This window comes from Neoarius graeffei, chromosome 17 (genome assembly GCF_027579695.1).
Source record: "Neoarius graeffei isolate fNeoGra1 chromosome 17, fNeoGra1.pri, whole genome shotgun sequence".
Classification (NCBI taxonomy): domain Eukaryota; kingdom Metazoa; phylum Chordata; class Actinopteri; order Siluriformes; family Ariidae; genus Neoarius; species Neoarius graeffei.
In genome coordinates this window covers 10,254,083-10,272,511 of record NC_083585.1, presented here as the reverse complement: position 1 = coordinate 10,272,511, position 18,429 = coordinate 10,254,083, and the positions used below count along the sequence as shown (strand labels likewise).

General features: G+C 43.0%; 1 protein-coding gene across 9 annotated transcripts in view; it reads right to left on the bottom strand.

Moving 5' to 3' along the window:
* Positions 1-289: 289 nt before the first annotated feature.
* The window catches only part of synrg (synergin, gamma), a 112,760-nt gene continuing 94,620 nt past the window's right edge, over positions 290-18,429 (bottom strand). For 5 of the 9 annotated variants that reach the window (XM_060943699.1, XM_060943695.1, XM_060943697.1 and 2 more), the window contains exons 19-24: positions 15,403-15,499; positions 13,140-13,288; positions 12,532-12,642; positions 10,668-10,706; positions 8,682-8,714; positions 290-1,288 (exon numbers count right to left, since the gene is read on the bottom strand). In XM_060943699.1, the coding sequence (XP_060799682.1) occupies positions 1,157-1,288; positions 8,682-8,714; positions 10,668-10,706; positions 12,532-12,642; positions 13,140-13,288; positions 15,403-15,499 (561 nt within the window). In that variant the 3' untranslated portion in view covers positions 290-1,156. Of the gene's footprint in view, positions 1,289-8,681; positions 8,715-10,667; positions 10,805-12,531; positions 12,643-13,139; positions 13,289-15,402; positions 15,500-18,429 lie in introns of all 9 variants that reach the window. The other 4 variants (XM_060943700.1, XM_060943701.1, XR_009656845.1 and 1 more) reach the window with 3 other exon arrangements.

The following is an 18,429-nucleotide window of genomic DNA, read 5'->3' as shown; positions in this document are numbered from 1 at the left end:
ACATCTGGACACCTGCTGCTTTGTCTGTGATTACCATCATCCAGGCAGTGCTGTGTTTGAGGGGAAGGAAAGTGCAGACGTGTGCACACTCCAGATACGTTGAGAATGAAAATGTGCTGAATGAAAACATCCCCCACTGTTTGTATTACCATTATTTCATGGCATTACATTTGATCCATTTTGATCTCTTTTATGAAGATAATGTTATGACGTGCGAGTGCTGTCAGAGTGGAAAATATTTAATAGGATACAAAGTTAATTCTCATAAATAACCATGGAAAGGTAGTAGCAATTTTTAGAGCATTTTAATAGACACTATAACAGACATCACCACCACTGACAGACATGTTATTAACGCTCAAAGTATTTTATATAACCAAGCTGAATTTTGTCCAAGGTGAAGAAAGAACAAGCCATTTTTAAAGACCACAATCAGCTGAAGTATAATTTCATCATATGAAAGAGAAGACATCCAACATGCTGTCACATATTTAACACTGTAAAAAGCCAGATTGAATGGTTGTCTGCTAGTAATGTTTTATGAAAGATCCTTAAAAATAAAATTACATCTCCAGCCATATAGTGGCCACACCCTCCATTTCCAGGCATTAACATGATCAAGTTCCAGCTAAATGACAGCACAGCCCTGATGAGCATGAGCAAGAGAAAACCGCCTTTCTAAAAACTTCTATATAAATGTCTGAAGGATGTTTCATTTACACATTAATATAGTCATGATCTACAGAAGTGTCCAATATAAATAATACAGTGAAAATCGTGGTTGTTTCACGTTATGGAATTACCTAAAGTTTGTGTTACATTTCTGTTCATCTGATGAACACAGCCTCCTTTATTCTGGATGGTTGTCAGGTCCATCTCATACAGTAGTTAAAAGGTTTGACAGTTTCTTCTCTGCTCTCCTTCAGATGGATAGAGTGTCAAAATACAAAGGCAAAGTTAAAGACACGTCAATAAATTATTGATTTTCTTGTTTCTTTACATCAGCAAACAAAACACCGAGCACCATAACAGGCCAAGTTCAAGGAGCAGAAGTTTTTTTCTGAAGCCAGGGGGGGGGGGCGACACACAATAAATTAAGAGCAAACATTCAGATCCGGGTCAGTTGTTCTACAGCAGCAGAGATGGGTCAGAGAAGTCATAGCAGGTCAGGAAGGATGAGGCCAGGAGGCTTGGGCTCTACACAGTTAATCCAGAAATTAGCACAGCTCGCATGGTACTGGTGCCCGCCGTACGTCAGTTTGAAGTTATCTGTCTCCGAGTTAAAAGCCTGTCCGTGGCATCCGAGCCAGCAGGGAAGAGAGGAGGAAAAAAAAAAGAAAGGCATTTAGGCTGGATGATATTTATTAGCATTCAACCAAGTAGCAGCACTTTTCTAGTCATAAGCGTTGTAGTTTTGCACATCAAAACAACTTAGGGTACGGAGTGCTCTCTGTTCAGACTGGTGTTGTATATTTCACATCAAAAAGACAACGTGAACCATCTACAGAGGAGACTTCAGCTTTAACATTAGTCTTAATTCCAGTTACCGATTAAAATTAATAATAATAAAAAAATACTACACATGCTAAGAAGGGTTTTTGGATTGGTTAGGATATTAAGCATGAATTGTGCATAATAAATGACAGCACTGTTGCTGCCTCCTGTGATTTAAAGTAGATACAGACTTGCGCTTTCCACTCAGTGTCTATATCTGGAAGCGGAAAATTCTATGAAGTTCACTCAACAGACCAATTCAGTGCTATCTTCCTGAAAGCCACAGCTGCTGCGCGTGTGCATTATGCAGATCAACGGTTTGCATTCCTGGTGAAATATCCATGACTCATATGTGGTGAATCATACCCTCCTACACAGAGAGGGGCTGTAATATATATATAGGCCTCACCAGTTACTCACCAGCCACTTTAATAGGAACACCTGTACCCCTGTTTATTCATGCAATTTTCCAAATCAGCCAATCATGTGGCAACAGTGCAAAAAAAAAAAAAAACTCAAGCAAATACAGGTCAAGAGCTCCAATCAATATTCCCATCAAACATCAGAATGGGGACAAAATGTGATCAGAGCGCCTTTGACCATGGCATGGTTGTAGATGCGGATGGGGGGGGGATTTCCGAGTATTTCAGAAACTACAGATGTCCTGGGATATTCATGCACACACTAGGTTTTGCACAGAACCTTAAGGTGGATGAGCTACAACAGCAGAAGACCACATCAAGTTTCAGTCCTGTCAGCAAGAACAAGAATCGGAGGTGACTGTGGACACAAATTCACCAAAACTGGATAGCTGGAGATTGGACAATTAACTAGTCTTGGACAAATCAAGCATAGCATAGTTCTGGCAGGCCACAAAGTCAAGCTCGGCCCTCAATCCCGGCTATATCAGCTGACTGCAGCTAATCTCGAGCCAGCCCACATCAGCTCAGCTGATTCCCTTCTACGCGTTCTATTGGCAAATCGCTCATAGAGCACCTTATTTAAGCTGCCTAAACTTTGCTGCTTCCTCTGCAAGCCAGCATCATTTCCATTCGCCGGAGCTCTTGTTTGGCAAATAGAAGTCTTCTGCTCCCAGGATTAACGAGTGGCCTATGCCCAGGCTCCTGGAAATCTTGTTAATAAATAGCATCGCGGCTCCAGTCGGGGCTTCCCTCAAGGAACTGTTTGCATTGTTGCGGGGGGCTTCGGCCTCGAGCCCCTAGCTGCAGATCTTTTCAGCATCTCTGCCCCTAGGGAAGCCGCCGAAAATGAAAATGCTGGCCGCACCTCCATGCAGTCCCAGCTCTGGCCACTCTGCTGCCCAAGAGAGGGCGAGTCTAAGCCCAGCAGCCACACCTGCAGACCCAAATAACTTCTTGTCAGCCTTGTCTAGCATCCAGCGTTACTTGCCACCATGAACTCCAGAATCCAAGCCCTGGAGTCCAGTCAGCTCCCTCTACAAAGTTCGCATTTCTCAGCAACAGAAGGTTTGTTTACATCCTCCATGCTCCTAAATTAGCTACGCGGCCAGCTCCTGCATCGCACAACGATGAGTAGTTGAGATGATGAGTAGTGGTGACCAAACTACTCAATCTTACGGCTCCCATTAACCCTATAGGTATAGCACACCGTAAATATTTTTTTTTTTGGGGGGGCCCTAATAATCGATTTATCTGCTCTTTGTAATGACGAAACTCAAAGCATCAATAGTCTCATTCATGGCATGCCTTTACACCCTTCGTGTTGGCATTTACAGTGGGGCAAAAAAGTATTTAGTCAGTCACCAATTGTGCAAGTTCTCCCACTTAAAAAGATGAGAGGCGCCTGTAATTTTCATCATAGGTACACTTCAACTATGAGAGACAGAATAAGAAAAAAAATTCCAGAAAATCACATTGTCTGATTTTTAAAGAATTTATTTGCAAATTATGGTGGAAAATAAGTATTTGGTCAATAACAAAAGTTCATCTCAATACTTTGTTATATACCCTTTGTTGGCAATGACAGAGGTCAAACGTTTTCTGTAAGTCTTCACGAGGTTTTCACACACTGTTGCTGGTATTTTGGCCCATTCCTCCATGCAGATCTCCTCTAGAGCAGTGATGTTTTGGGGCTGTCGCTGGGAAACATGGACTTTCAACTCCCTCCAAAGATTTTCTATGGGGTTGAGATCTGGAGACTGGCTAGGCCACTCCAGGACCTTGAAATGCTTCTTACGAAGCCACTCCTTCGTTGCCCGGGCGGTGTGTTTGGGATCATTGTCATGCTGAAAGACCCAGCCACGTTTCATCTTCAATGCCCTTGCTGATGGAAGGAGGTTTTCACTCAAAATCTCACGATACATGGCCCCATTCATTCTTTCCTTTACACGGATCAGTCGTCCTGGTCCCTTTGCAGAAAAACAGCCCCAAAGCATGATGTTTCCACCCCCATGCTTCACAGTAGGTATGGTGTTCTTTGGATGCAACTCAGCATTCTTTCTCCTCCAAACACGATAAGTTGAGTTTTTACCAAAAAGTTCTATTTTGGTTTCATCTGACCATATGACGTTCTCCCAATCCTCTTCTGGATCATCCAAATGCTCTCTAGCAAACTTCAGACGGGCCTGGACATGTACTGGCTTAAGCAGGGGGACACGTCTGGCACTGCAGGATTTGAGTCCCTGGCGGCGTAGTGTGTTACTGATGGTAGCCTTTGTTACTTTGGTCCCAGCTCTCTGCAGGTCATTCACTAAGTCCCCCCCGTGTGGTTCTGGGATTTTTGCTCACCGTTCTTGTGATCATTTTGACCCCATGGGGTGAGATCTTGCGTGGAGCCCCAGATCGAGGGAGATTATCAGTGGTCTTGTATGTCTTCCATTTTCTAATAATTGCTCCCACAGTTGATTTTCTTCACACCAAGCTGCTTACCTATTGCAGATTCAGTCTTCCCAGCCTGGTGCAGGTCTACAATTTTGTTTCTGGTGTCCTTTGACAGCTCTTTGGTCTTGGTCATAGTGGAGTTTGGAGTGTGACTGTTTGAGGTTGTGGACAGGTGTCTTTTATACTGATAACGAGTTCAAACAGGTGCCATTAATACAGGTAACGAGTGGAGGACAGAGGAGCCTCTTAAAGAAGTTGTTACAGGTCTGTGAGAGCCAGAAATCTTGCTTGTTTGTAGGTGACCAAATACTTATTTTACCGAGGAATTTACCAATTAATTCATTAAAAATCCTACAATGTGATTTCCTGGATTCTTTCCCCCCCATTCTGTCTCTCATAGTTGAAGTGTACCTATGATGAAAATTACAGGCCTCTCTCATCTTTTTAAAGTGGGAGAACTTGCACAATTGGTGGCTGACTAAATACTTTTTTGCCCCACTGTATTTGGCTAAATGGGGAGATAGGATATATTTCTCAGTCAGGCTCACCTTCAGCTGTTGCAGCAGCCCAAAATATGAGACACCTTGTCAGAGGCTCTTAGCTGGATCATTCTTAACACCTGTAAACTGCTTTTGTGCTTCACCTCTTAGATGACTTTTGCTAGTGGATGACCCAAATTCAAAGCCAGACTGATGTATCTCAGAGCTCAAACGTGTGTTTACAAATTGGGTTGGTATTCCTCTATCTGAAGAGAAATCAGGCCCTCCCCAGACTATAGAATTTCTAGGCATCACCTTAGACAGCAACTGGACACAAGCTTCACTGCCTCTCAGAAAAATCTAATTGCTTCAAAGAGATCATGAGAAGTGCAGGAGGCAACAGTAATTTCAAAAAGGGAATTGTTTCTATGTTTTGGCATCTTAATTACGCAATGCGTGTTATTCCCCAGGGATGCTCATTTGTATCCAGGCTTCTTGACCTCTCTAAATCTGTAGAGAGCTCCATGATAGGGTGAGCTTGGATACGAGCTGCAGATCTGAATGCTGGTTCTGGTCTCCTTCTGTTGGGTAAATGGAATTGGGTAAATGGAATTGGGTAAATCTCATTCTTCTATAATGAAAATTACTAATGGAGATTCCAGGTTAAAAGGTGTTCACAGAGACTGCCCCTTCCATTTTTTTTGGGGGGGTGGTGGGTTCAATAATCAGCGGTTTGCTGATGCATGGTCAAAAGAATTGTCATCCTTGTCAGCTAACATTTATTCCACTGCTCTAATGGGATCTACCCAATCGTGTAGCTCATCTTCTGTGAGGTAAACACTGGTCAAGAAGCAAATCCTGTTTTTGTGACAATGAGGCAGCTGTAACATCATTAACAAGGGCTCCTCAGTTCCGTTATTAATAGATTTGTGATGTGCCTCACAGGTCCTCTGCGTTGGATAATTTCATTGTTTGAATAGCCCACATTCCAGGCTTGGACAACGAATGGCCAATTCTTGTCCCGCTTTGAATTTCGTGAACTGTGCCCGGCGGCAGCACCATCCAGCCTGACCTGTCCCGTTCATTCAAACTGCGCTAGATTAAACATTATTACTACTACTAATAATAAAACAATATTGACAGTATTGCATAGGTGCTTAGGCTCTCTGTATAAACTTACTAGCTAGGTTACCCCAACTAGCCTCACCACATTTCATCTTAGTTTAACTTGCTTCTGAGTTAGTTTAGCGAGCTCCTCCTGCTGGTTCTTCCATGAAAGCATGGAACGTCAGGGAGTTCTGCCTGGTGTGATGGTTTTGCTGCGGCTCTCCCTGCTTTAGCCTTTCCACGTAGGCACATGGTAGGCTTTCCACATATACACATGGAAGGGCAGGGAGGTCCCAGAACAGAGTCACCCACCAAATACAGCTTGTTGCAAATAAAGTTTCTTGACGAAGTGGTCCTGGCAGAAATGGAGCATAGTGTAGTTCTGGCAGGCCACAAAGTCAAGCTCAGCCCTCAATCCTGGCTACATCAGCTAACTGCAGCTGATCTTAAGCCAACCCACATCAGCTGTCAGCTCAGCTGATTCCCTTCTACGCATTCTATTGGCATATCTTTCAGAACACCTATTTAAGCTGCCTTAACCTGCCTAACTTTGCTGCTTCCTCTGCAAGCCATTTTGCAACCCACCCCAACTCATCCCCTTTTATGCTGTCTGACTTTAATCAATGTCATTTCTGTATCATTGATGCCTGCTCACAATCCAGTCCAGGCCACCTTCTTCCACTGCTCCATAGTCCAGTTCTAATGCTCACATGCCTATTGTAGGCACTTTCCTTGGCGGACGGGAGTCAGCATGAGCGCCCTGACCATTCTGCAGCTATGCAGCCCATACAATCAAGCTGTGCTGTGCATTCTAATACCTTTCTATCTAGCCAGCATTAACCTTTTCAGCAGTTGCACTACAGGTGCTCTTCTGTGGTTCACTGATTGCCCTTCCTCTGACCACTTTCTCATAGATAAATCACTACATACCAGGAACACCCCCATGACCTACAATTTTGGAGATGTGTTGACCCAGTCATCTAACCACTGCATTTGGCCCTTGTCAAAGAGGATATGATCCTAAAGCTTGCCCAGTTTTCTACTTTTAAACACATCAACTTCAAGAAGTGACCGTTTACTTACTGCCTAACGTATCCAACTCCTTGATGTACTCACTGTAACAATATAAGAAGCCACCTTTGTCACATGCACACTCAAACACAGTGAAATTCATCCTCTGTATTTAACCCATCTGAAGCAGTGAACACACAGCAGTGGGCAGCTATGCTACAGCACCCGGGGAGCAGTTGGGGGTGAGGTACCTTGCTCAAGGACACTAAGACCACCCTGTGTTAATCTAACCGCGTGTCTTTGAATGTGAATAATCTTGTTCACGTCACATCTCAGTGCCTTTATAGTTCACTGTTTCAAATCCCGCAAAGGCAGCCATCCTCAATTAAGGGGTGGGTCTTATACAGACCTTCTAATAGAAAAAGTCTTTGCTGCTGTGCTCCCTGCGGAAAGGACACCTCCCTGCCCTTCCATGTGCCTTTCCATATAGGCACATGGAAGGGCAGGGAGATGCGCTTTTCGTTGCTGCCACCCTCCCTGCTTTAGCCGTTCCATGCAGGCACATGGAAGGACAGGGAGCTGCTCTCCCTGCCTCAAGCCTTTCCATACAGGCATGTGGAAGGGCAGGGAGGTCCCATATTCCGACCTTAATCAATGTCATCTCTGTTGTCATCAATGCCTGCTCTGTTCTGTACCCGATGGGGTGTTTCGCTGCGGCTCTCCCTGCTTTAGCCTTTCCATGTAGGCACATGGTAGGGCAGGGAGGTGTGCTCTCCCTGCCCCAAGGCTTTTCACGTATACACATGGAAGGGCAGAGAGGTCCCAGAGCAGAGCCACCCACCAAATACAACTTGTTGCAAATATTGCAATGTAAATAAAGTTCCTTGACGAAGTGGTCCTGACAGAACTATTTAGCTGCCCATTCCCCCCCCCCCCCCCCAATCTTCAACCAAGATTTACAAAGTCACTGATCGTGTCTGTGAAGATTCTCAATCATCCAGGTCATAGTAAACTGTGGGTGGTAGAAAAGGGCAACTGGACTTGCTTGAAGATTCTTGAAAACACTCCCTATTAGTCAGACAGAACTGAGGAAGCCTTTTGGACGAGAGGTGAAACGTTTTCAAGAATCTTCAAGCAAGTCCAGTTGCCCTTTTCTACCACCCAAAGTCACTGATCACATTTTTTAACCTATTCTGAGCTGCATAACTTTATGTATTGTGCTGCTGCCACATGACTGGATAATTACATGAATGAGCGGGCGTACAGGTGTTCCTCTACACACGCATGTGCACAATATTTTGTGTAAATCACTTTACTCTTAAAACACTAAAGCAATAACACCTGGGACCTGTAAAAAGGACATGTCTCATAATCCACTGCCTTCCTTTTCATTTGCTCTCGTTTTCCTCCATGTTCATTCATACACATTCATAATTTGGCCATTCAACAAGTATATGACCCTGCAATGGACATTTCCATTACTGAAAGGCCAATTTCATGGTGACATTCCACAGGCAGTTCAAAACAGGGTAAGAGGTCCGCCGATGGTGAAAAGGTCAACCAAATGGGACAGAGCTCAGCTCAAAGGTTAACTGCAATCAGCTTCCAGGCTCAGATGGTAAGGCCTGTGTGTGAATATCTGTAAAGCCCATCGTACAGTCCTGAGGAGGATATTTCTGTGAACAGCTTGTCAAAGCCTTCAGACAAAGAAAAATAGGACAATATTTACCGTTAACTTTGTGCCTGGGTCTTTTGTCAGTGCCTGGAAGTAGCATAAAAACGGTCATGGATGTCTGAACCAAAGACGACTAAAGAAAGTGTCAAGATGGAGAGAAAGTTGATCACCAAGAAGCCCCAAGTGTTGGAGTGCTACAGCCCCTTAAAACCTCACAGGAATAGGCAACTTGTTCATGAAGCAAAAAGTAACTGCATGTAAATCGTACACAAATCTATGGAAATTAAAATAGTTAGCATGCCGTAAAGAAACAAAATGATGAAATCTCAATGATGATTGTCCATGAAAGTGTGAAACAATTTCAACTATTATAGAAACCTAATCAGCTTTCCAAAGAAAATTTCTTAAGCGAGTTCCCAACATTCTTCAGTCATATAGTGGATAAAGTATGTGTATATTTACTGACTAGCAGTGACAATTAAGGAATAAAACATGACCGGGCGTGATGTCTGGAGGGAATAAAGAACAACAAGTTGGTGTGATGTACCCTGATGTGAAGCAGAGGAACCATTAGTTCTGTAATGTTGGAGGAACCATCAACCATTAGTTGATTATTTTCCTATAAAAGTATGTCTCCAAGTGTTTTATTCCTCTTATACCACAGCAATTTGCCAATTTTTTTTTTATTAATTAAACAATGACTCATCACATAGTTTATTGATTTGAGAGTTCAATAACACTGTGGTATTGCGATAACACCACACAATGCATAGCGGACAGTACTAACTGAATCAACTTCACATCACTGGAACAAACATGACGTGACTATTGGAAGTGTGTGTTGGTAATACCTGGTGTACTGTTTAAACGATGTGTGGCATCACACCATTTTACAAAAATACTACTGGTGTGTAAATAGGATATTTTATACAAGACACATTATACAAGAATACATTATTTACATCCTTGTAACAATGTATTCTTGTATAACGTGTTTATTTCTGATGACTGGTAATATTTGAAAAGGGGGGGGAATAAAAAAAGGGCTTACGTAAAGCACTTGGGTGTTTGAAGTCCTGTGTATTCCTTTTGAAGATATTCTAGCTTTTAAATAACTAAAACTCGAGCTAGTTGCCTATTCCTGATGACGCTGCTTGTGATCCTGAGCCCCTCAGCTGAGATGCAGCCGATCCCAGTGAAGTCCCACATCCTGCAATCCCACAGAGAAGACCTCCATCCTGAACATCTTTCCAATCAAACACCCCGAATGCTCAGACAAATCTGGATCTGGACATTTCAATTTTTTCAATGAGCAGCTTTTCAGCAGTGAAAAGCAGTAAGACTATTTGATTAGATTTGATGTTTCACCAGTGTTGTTATTTGAGTAGGTTTCATCAGTTGTAGGTGAAACTTATTCATGATTATATTACATTTTCAGCAGTGTTTATGTGGAAAGGTGATGGATGGTTAGGCTTCATCTAGTCTTCTGACACTAATGTACTATAGCAAATAGGCTGCATCTCAGCTTTTATTCACCACTAGCAAGATTAGTATTCGTTCATCCTCAGTAACTCTTATCCTGTATCCAGAGCCTATCGCGGGAAGACTGGCCGTGAAGCAGGAATTTAGAGTTGCCGACCCATATACTCCAATAGTTTCAGGAGGAAAACTGAGAACCCAGAGGAAACCAGCATGGATATAGGGAGAACATTCAAAACTCTGTGCAGACAGAAACCCGAGCTCAGGATTGAACCTTTTAAAATCAACTGCTCCCATCATCCCCTTTCCAAACTGAGGTGCCAAAAGGACTTATCATGTGATTCTTTAGAGTTCTTTACAATAGCATGCATAATTGAGTAGCAGCCTCACAGATCTTCAGCAAAGGCGTGTACTGGGAGTGAACAGACACAGCTAAGGGAATGTGTCGTTTTCAAGCTACAGGAGTTTCCATCTAACTGCTATAGAGACAGGGTCATTTTGGCACCAAGGACAAGGAGCACCAGCTTCCCAAATGCACCAAAGCAAAGCTCAGTGTCATACTTTTTTAAGCAGACGTCCAAATGTGTTCTCTTCTTTCTTCTACAAAATAACCAAAGGCAAAGCAGAGGTCAGTCTCAGACCTTAGGCGATCAGAGATGTTTGATCAAAGTGTTCCAAGTTGTTGGTTTGCTGTTGTGCTTGCAGAAAAAACATCATGGTGAAGGTAACAGGAATCAGAATACAAATACATGAATACAGTTAGGTCCATAAATATTTGGACAGGGACAACATTTTTCTAATTTTGGTTCTGTACGTTACCACAATGAATTTTGAACAAAACAATTCAGATGCAGTTGAAGTTCAGACTTTCAGCTTTAATTCAGTGGGTTGAACAAAATGATTGCATAAAAATGTGAGGAACTAAAGCATTTTTTAAACACAATCCTTTCATTTCAGGGGTTCAAAAGTAATTGGACAAATTAAATAATTGTAAATAAAATGTTCATTTCTAATACTTGGTTGAAAACCCTTTGTTGGCAATGACTGCCTGAAGTCTTGAACTCATGGACATCACCAGACGCTGTGTTTCCTCCTTTTTAATGCTCTGCCAGGCCTTTACTGCAGCGGTTTTCAGTTGCTGTTTGTTTGTGGGCCTTTCTGTCTGAAGTTTAGTCTTTAACAAGTGAAATGCATGCTCAATTGGGTTGAGATCAGGTGACTGACTTGGCCATTCAAGAATATTCCACTTCTTTGCTTTAATAAACTCCTGGGTTGCTTTGGCTTTATGTTTTGGGTCATTGTCCATCTGTATTATGAAACGCCGACCAATCAGTTTGGCTGGATTTGAGCACACAGTATGTCTCTGAATACCTCAGAATTCATCCGGCTGCTTCTGTCCTGTGTCACATCATCAATAAACACTAGTGACCCAGTGCCACTGGCAGCCATGCATGCCCAAGCCATCACACTGCCTCCGCCGTGTTTTACAGATGATGTGGTATGCTTTGGATCATGAGCTGTACCACGCCTTCGCCATACTTTTTTCTTTCCATCATTCTGGTCGAGGTTGATCTTGGTTTCATCTGTCCAAAGAATGTTCTTCCAGAACTGTGCTGGCTTTTTTAATGTTTTTTTTAGCAAAGTCTAATCTAGCCTTTTTATTCTTGAGGCTTATGAGTGGCTTGCACCATGCAGTGAATCCTCTGTATTTACTTTCATGCAGTCTTCTCTTTATGGTAGATTTGGATATCGATACGCCTACCTCCTGGAGAGTGTTGTTCACTTGGTTGGCTGTTGTGAAGGGGTTTCTCTTCACCATGGAAATTATTCTGCGATCATCCACCACTGTTGTCTTCTGTAGGCGTCCAGGTCTTTTTGCATTGATGAGTTCACCAGTGCTTTCTTTCTTTCTCAGGATGTACCAAACTGTAGATTTTGCCACTCCTAATATTGTAGCAATTTCTCGGACGGGTTTTTTCTGTTTTCGCAGCTTAAGGATGGCTTGTTTCACCTGCATGGAGAGCTCCTTTGACCGCATGTTTTCTTCACAGCAAAATCTTCCAAATGCAAGCACCACACCTCAAATCAATTCCAGACCTTTTATCTGCTTAATTGAGAATGACAATAATGAAGGAATTGCCCACACCTGCCCATGAAATAGCCTTTGAGTCAACTGTCCAATTACTTTTGGTCCCTTTAAAAACAGGGTGGCATATGTTAAGGAGCTGAAACTCCTAAACCCTTCATCCAGTTTTAATGTGGATACCCTCAAATGAAAGCTGAAAGTCTGGACTTTATGTCCATTATATAACTATAACTTGAATATGTTTCAGTAAACAGGTAAAAAAACAATTTGTGTCAGTGTCCAAATATATATGGACTTAACTGTATATCTGGCCTGGTATGATGTGGATGAGGTTCAGACCTTGCTGCGTGAATCCACGTTGAGCAGACACACTCCACAGGCTAGCTCCTTTGCATTCTTGATGCCATGCCTCAGGATACAGGAGGAGAAGTCCAGAGAGCTCTCATCAGGCTGTAAAAAACACACAGTATGAATGCCTATGCTCCAGAGTTTTAGACTCCTGAGCCTCAGATAGCAGCGGAATTACAGCAGCTCATCCAGTCTGCTAATCAATACACCTGCACAAACAGCACAAAGCCTCAGACTAGACAAGGTGCTTTTGACTGCATGAAGAGAGAATTCACACATACTACCTTCCAACTCCCACTCACTTATGCCTATAAGAGTGAGCACACTTACACAGATGCATCTCAAATATTATCATCTGCCATTTGAAAAACGATATTCTCTCAGGAGCGGAACTCAAACGAAGCACAAAGCTCCCTCTCTCTCTCTCTATGCAGCACTGACCAGCAATCTGCCTCACACCACCTCAGTGCACAGAAAAACTCATGACAAGACATCTGGAAAATTGTGTTGAATGACCTTCCACCTGACTGAAAAATGAGACTGTGTGTCAAAAAGTTAGTGTGCATGAAGTGTTTCATTCAGGTGGTGGAATTACTCACTGAGAGGTTGGCCAGAGACATGAAGCCCATGAGATTGTTCCACACACGACTGATGTCTTTCAGCAGCTCCTGCAGTTTCTCCGAGCACACGGCCGTGGCCTTGATGCCCAGCTCCACTCGCCTGGCCACACGATAGACCTCCACCACACCTAACACACACACGGATACTACTCTCACAGTGGATAGTAATGCACAAGTAAGGTGAGAGGAGTCTAAAAGAACTCAACTGTCAGTTGTACAGCGTGTACTGGGAAAGTAGAGCACTATGTCCGACTGAAGTTGTAGCATTCAGAGCTTAATAAAAGCCCAACAGAAGCCTGATACAGGGAGAAATTTGAAACGCTACGCTAGCACATAAGCAAATAGATGGTGAGGTTAATTTCTAGCAGAGCAACTGTATAGATCATAGTTAAAAGAGGATTGGAATAAGGAGATGTTAAACAAGGAATAAAATACAATGTGGTGTGCTGTTATAGGAAAATTAAAAATCAACAGCACAGTGATGTGATATTGCCCAAACAAGAAGTTTTGCTTCATTTGAGTAGAGCCTGTAACTCAGAATTCCCAAACCCCAATCAGGAAAAACAAAAGAAGTCCTCTGGATGGTCGTCTCAACTCCAGGTTCCTAGGAGTTTAGCAAGTGACCATCAAGTCAACATGGCTGCTCACAGCATCAGCAGTAAACATAAAGTAGCACTTCTTACTTTTATGGTCTTTATACATTGTATTTGTACATTTATACGTTGTGTACGCCTCAACAAACATCTCATCTCATCTCATTATCTCTAGCCGCTTTATCCTGTTCTACAGGGTCGCAGGCAAGCTGGAGCCTATCCCAGCTGACTACGGGCGAAAGGCGGGGTACACCCTGGACAAGTCGCCAGGTCATCACAGGGCTGACACAGACACACAACCATTCACACTCACATTCACACCTACGCTCAATTTAGAGTCACCAGTTAACACACAGCGGCTCAGTCCCGAATCACTGCTCGTGCGCTTCACTTGCGCACTCTGTGAGCTGCGCAGGGCCGGAGTGCGCACCCTCCAGAGGGCACTCGCTGTTCAGAGCGGAGTGATTTGGAGCGCAGCCGCTGAGGAGGAAGTGCTGAGCCACACTGACACATTTCAACTTGCGTGCCATCTAATTAGTCATGTGATTAGCGTATCCGTGTATTGGCGTTGCTGTGCGCACGCGAATCGTGTATTGGCGTTGCTGTGTGCACGCGAATCGTTTTAAAACGTTAATCTGATGATCCGCTGATACGGTCTAATGTAAACACCACTTTAGAGTCACCAGTTAACCTAACCTGCATGTCTTTGGACTGTGGGGGAAACCGGAGCACCCGGAGGAAACCCACGCGGACACGGGGAGAACATGCAAACTCCACACAGAAAGGCCCTCGCCGGCCACGGGGCTCGAACCCGGACCTTCTTGCTGTGAGGCGACAGCGCTAACCACTACACCACCGTGCCGCCCGCCTCAACAAACATATTAGCTTATAAATCTATAAAACACTGACAAAACAGGACTATCCACATTTTCCCCACTTTGGTGCTTGAACACCTGGATATTGAAAATGACAATTCCGAGATTCCCGCTTCCACAGCTGAATGCAGCAAACCACATCACTATGGAGTAGATCATTTTCCTCCAACAGCATGTCCGGAATAGTTTAATTCCTCTTGTACAACAATAATTACTTACTATTAATTACAGATCGACATCATGTACTTTTTAACCCATTATTTTAATTTAATATTGCAGAAGGTCTGTGAAGCAAGTTAGTGCAAAACCTGTTACCACTTTCATTAACTATAACCATTTCTTCTCTCACCAGTCTTTTTTTAATTAGAGCGCTACTGAATAAAGTGCAAAAAATTATCACCCTGAAAACATTCCTGTGGCTAAAAACATAACCTTTCCTTAAAACCCTTAATTTTCCAGAATGGTCAATAAATGTTCTCATTACAGAAAGCTTCACCGTAGCAATAGTTACCATATGTTTCTCTGTTAAATAACTATTTTTAAAATATCTGCTTATTTTAAAAAGACAATTACGCGAGCATCTTCCACGCAAGTCCATTTGGAGTTACTATAGAAACAGTAATGTATTAAAAATAAAACCTGTAATTTGACATGCGGCTGACGTTACTATCAGAACTGCTGCGATAGAAAATGAAATCAACACCCTCTGACCAATCAGAATGAAGAACTCTACAGTGCTGTGATATAGTGGCTATTAATCCCAGCAGCTCTCACCTAGTAGGTACTCCATGCCTTGTGCTGACTGGATGACCTCAGTGCACACAGTGGAACTGCTGATACCATTAAGGGTGTTGTTGGCTGTGGAGATCACCTGCAGAGTGATGGAGAAAAAAAGGGAGGGGGGGAGATGTAATAAGGGGAGAGAGACAGAAGGTAGAAGTAAGGTGAGACTGACGAACTGAATCCTTTATCTACTATAGCTGAGATTTTTTCCTGACACACAGATGTATCTCAGATTAATTCTATGGATATAATGCAACGACTCAAATACTAAAGTACATCAGGCAAATGTGTACCATCAAACGTATTTATTCGAGACATTACAGCTTATTATTACAGAACTCAAACCAGTCACACTGAACAGAGCTGCTAAACTCTGAAAGGAAGTGTGTATAATCGCACTGGTGTGAAGGGATCAGTATGGTAAAGAACATTTTCGATATAGTCCTTTCACAAATCATTAGTCTAACATCAAGTCGAGATGAGAGCACCAACTGAAAGATTACTAATGTAAGATGGGGGGGGGGGGGGGGGGGGGGGGGGGGGGGGGGGGGAAGGGGTGTGGTTTCAAAACACTACGCAACTCAAATTGTTCATAAATCGACTGGCCTATCTGCTGTTTTTATTCGAGGATGAGGATTGGTGTGGGGAAAGAAAACTTTTGGCCTGTTTTTGAGTGCTAATGCATAGCAGTGTACGCTGATGTTAAAGCGTGGAGCTCTTACACAAAGTGTAGAGGTTTGCAGGTCTGCACTGTGTTAAAGTGCAGACTCAAGATATTTTATCTCTAAATGTTCTGTAACAGTATTCTTTTTACTAAAATTGCAATTAGATTCAAGCTGACCTTGTTTTTGCCTACTCTAACTTACTGAAATCTAAATCAGGAAATTGACAACTTACTAGAAAGTGCCCAGTTCTCTAGGTTTAAAACTACTGTAACTAACACACACACGCACACTAATTTCATCGCAAGGTGAAGAGTTTCCACAATGTGTTATATGGCAAATTCTCACTTTATAGTTTTCAATAATTGCAAGTCACTACAAACCCTGATGGCCAAAAGTTTGTGATCACTTGACCATCACGTTGACATGTCCTAGGTGAAGATCCCACTCCAGGTTTAACAATTTGGGGAAGAGTCACATCTAGGTGTCCACAAACTTTTGGCCATATAACCCCCCCCCCCTTTTTAAAGGTCAAAAACATGTACAGTGTTATTAATGAAGACTGAGGAGTTTTTGGCTCTCTTGATGATTTTGATTATTCAAATCCTTTTAAATTTACTTCACTTAAAAATTCACTGGTATCCTAACAGCACAGATATTGTTTAGTGTTCTGTCAGCATGTACCGTAATGATATCTTGTGCAACAATAAATTGTGATACAAATTTATGATGATTTGAATCAATGAAGGGCGGCACGGTGGTGTAGTGGTTAGCGCTGTCGCCTCACAGCAAGAAGGTCCTGGGTTCGAGCCCCGTGGCCGGCGAGGGCCTTTCTGTGTGGAGTTTGCATGTTCTCCCCGTGTCCGCATGGGTTTCCTCCAGGTGCTCCGGTTTCCCCCACAGTCCAAAGACATGCAGGTTAGGTTAACTGGTGACTCTAAGGTGGTGTTTACATTAGACCGTATCAGCGGATCATCAGATTAACGTTTTTAAAACGATTCGCGTGCACACAGCAACGCCAATACACGGATACGCTAATCACATGACTAATTAGACGGCACGTAAGTTGAAATGTGTCAGTGCGGCTCAGCGCTTCCTCCTCAGCGGCTGCGCTCCAAATCACTCCGCCCTGAACAGCGAGTGCCCTCTGGAGGGTGCGCACTCCGGCCCTGCGCAGCTCACAGAGCGCGCGAGTGAAGCACACTAGCAGTGATTCGGGACTGAGCCGCTGTGTGTGTGATCCCAGTGCATATCGGGCATGCGCAAGTCACTCACCACTTGCAAGTGGAAGGATGGCAAGCCTAAAGACAATCATAACTACACAATGGGCAGTATTTGCATCTTACCATGAACAACATTAAGAATGACAAAGCAAAGCATTATATTCATACTTTTATACTCTTTAATGAAAAACAAAAATGTGATACAAGGCGGAAACAATAGCAGGAAGTGAAGTCCGCGCCGTTTTTCAGCAGTCGCGTCACATGACCAACGTGGCATGAACAACGCCAGCGAATCAGGAAGGTGGATGTCACAGTGACGCTGTCCAATGACGACGTCAGCTAGAGCTCAGCACTGCGTATCCTCGTTCCTCAATGTTTACACAGCACCGGATCAGATACAAACTGGGTTGAATACGTGGGCCCTGGCGAATTCAAGTTGTTCTGCCTGTGGAGTCGTTTCCCGGCGTTTTAATGTGAACGGACAGTGCATCTGTGACGAAAACAAGACGGATACGGTCTAATGTAAACACCACCTAAATTGACCGTAGGTGTGAATGTGAGTGTGAATGGTTGTCTGTGTCTATGTGTCAGCCCTGTGATGACCTGGCGACTTGTCCAGGGTGTACCCCGCCTTTCGCCCGTAGTCAGCTGGGATAGACTCCAGCTTGCCTGCGACCCTGTAGAACAGGATAAAGCGGCTAGAGATGATGAGATGAATCGATGAAATAAAAAAAAATTAATCATGATTATCATCAGGCTGTGTAATCTTCGTTTTCCCGATCTGTAATTGCATTGTTTAGACAGAGTGCGCACACAGTTCAACAACCTAAATAGATTTCAAAAGAATTTAGAGCTTTTTTTTTTTTTTTAAATAAACAGACTGCTGAACACTAAAGAAAACACAGGAACAAATGTTCATAAATGTTTATTAAGAAGAGGCCTGTGTGTTATTAACTTTCCCCCTAATTTTAATAAATGGAATATTTTAGTGAATCGGTCATTATATTTTACTCCAACCTTTACAAATGTGGGTAAATAATTATTCTTGGTTATTAAAGCTATATAGACTTTTGATTTCATAAAATCAGTGAAATTTAGTTCCCTCTGAAATTTGATCGTGATATATATTTATT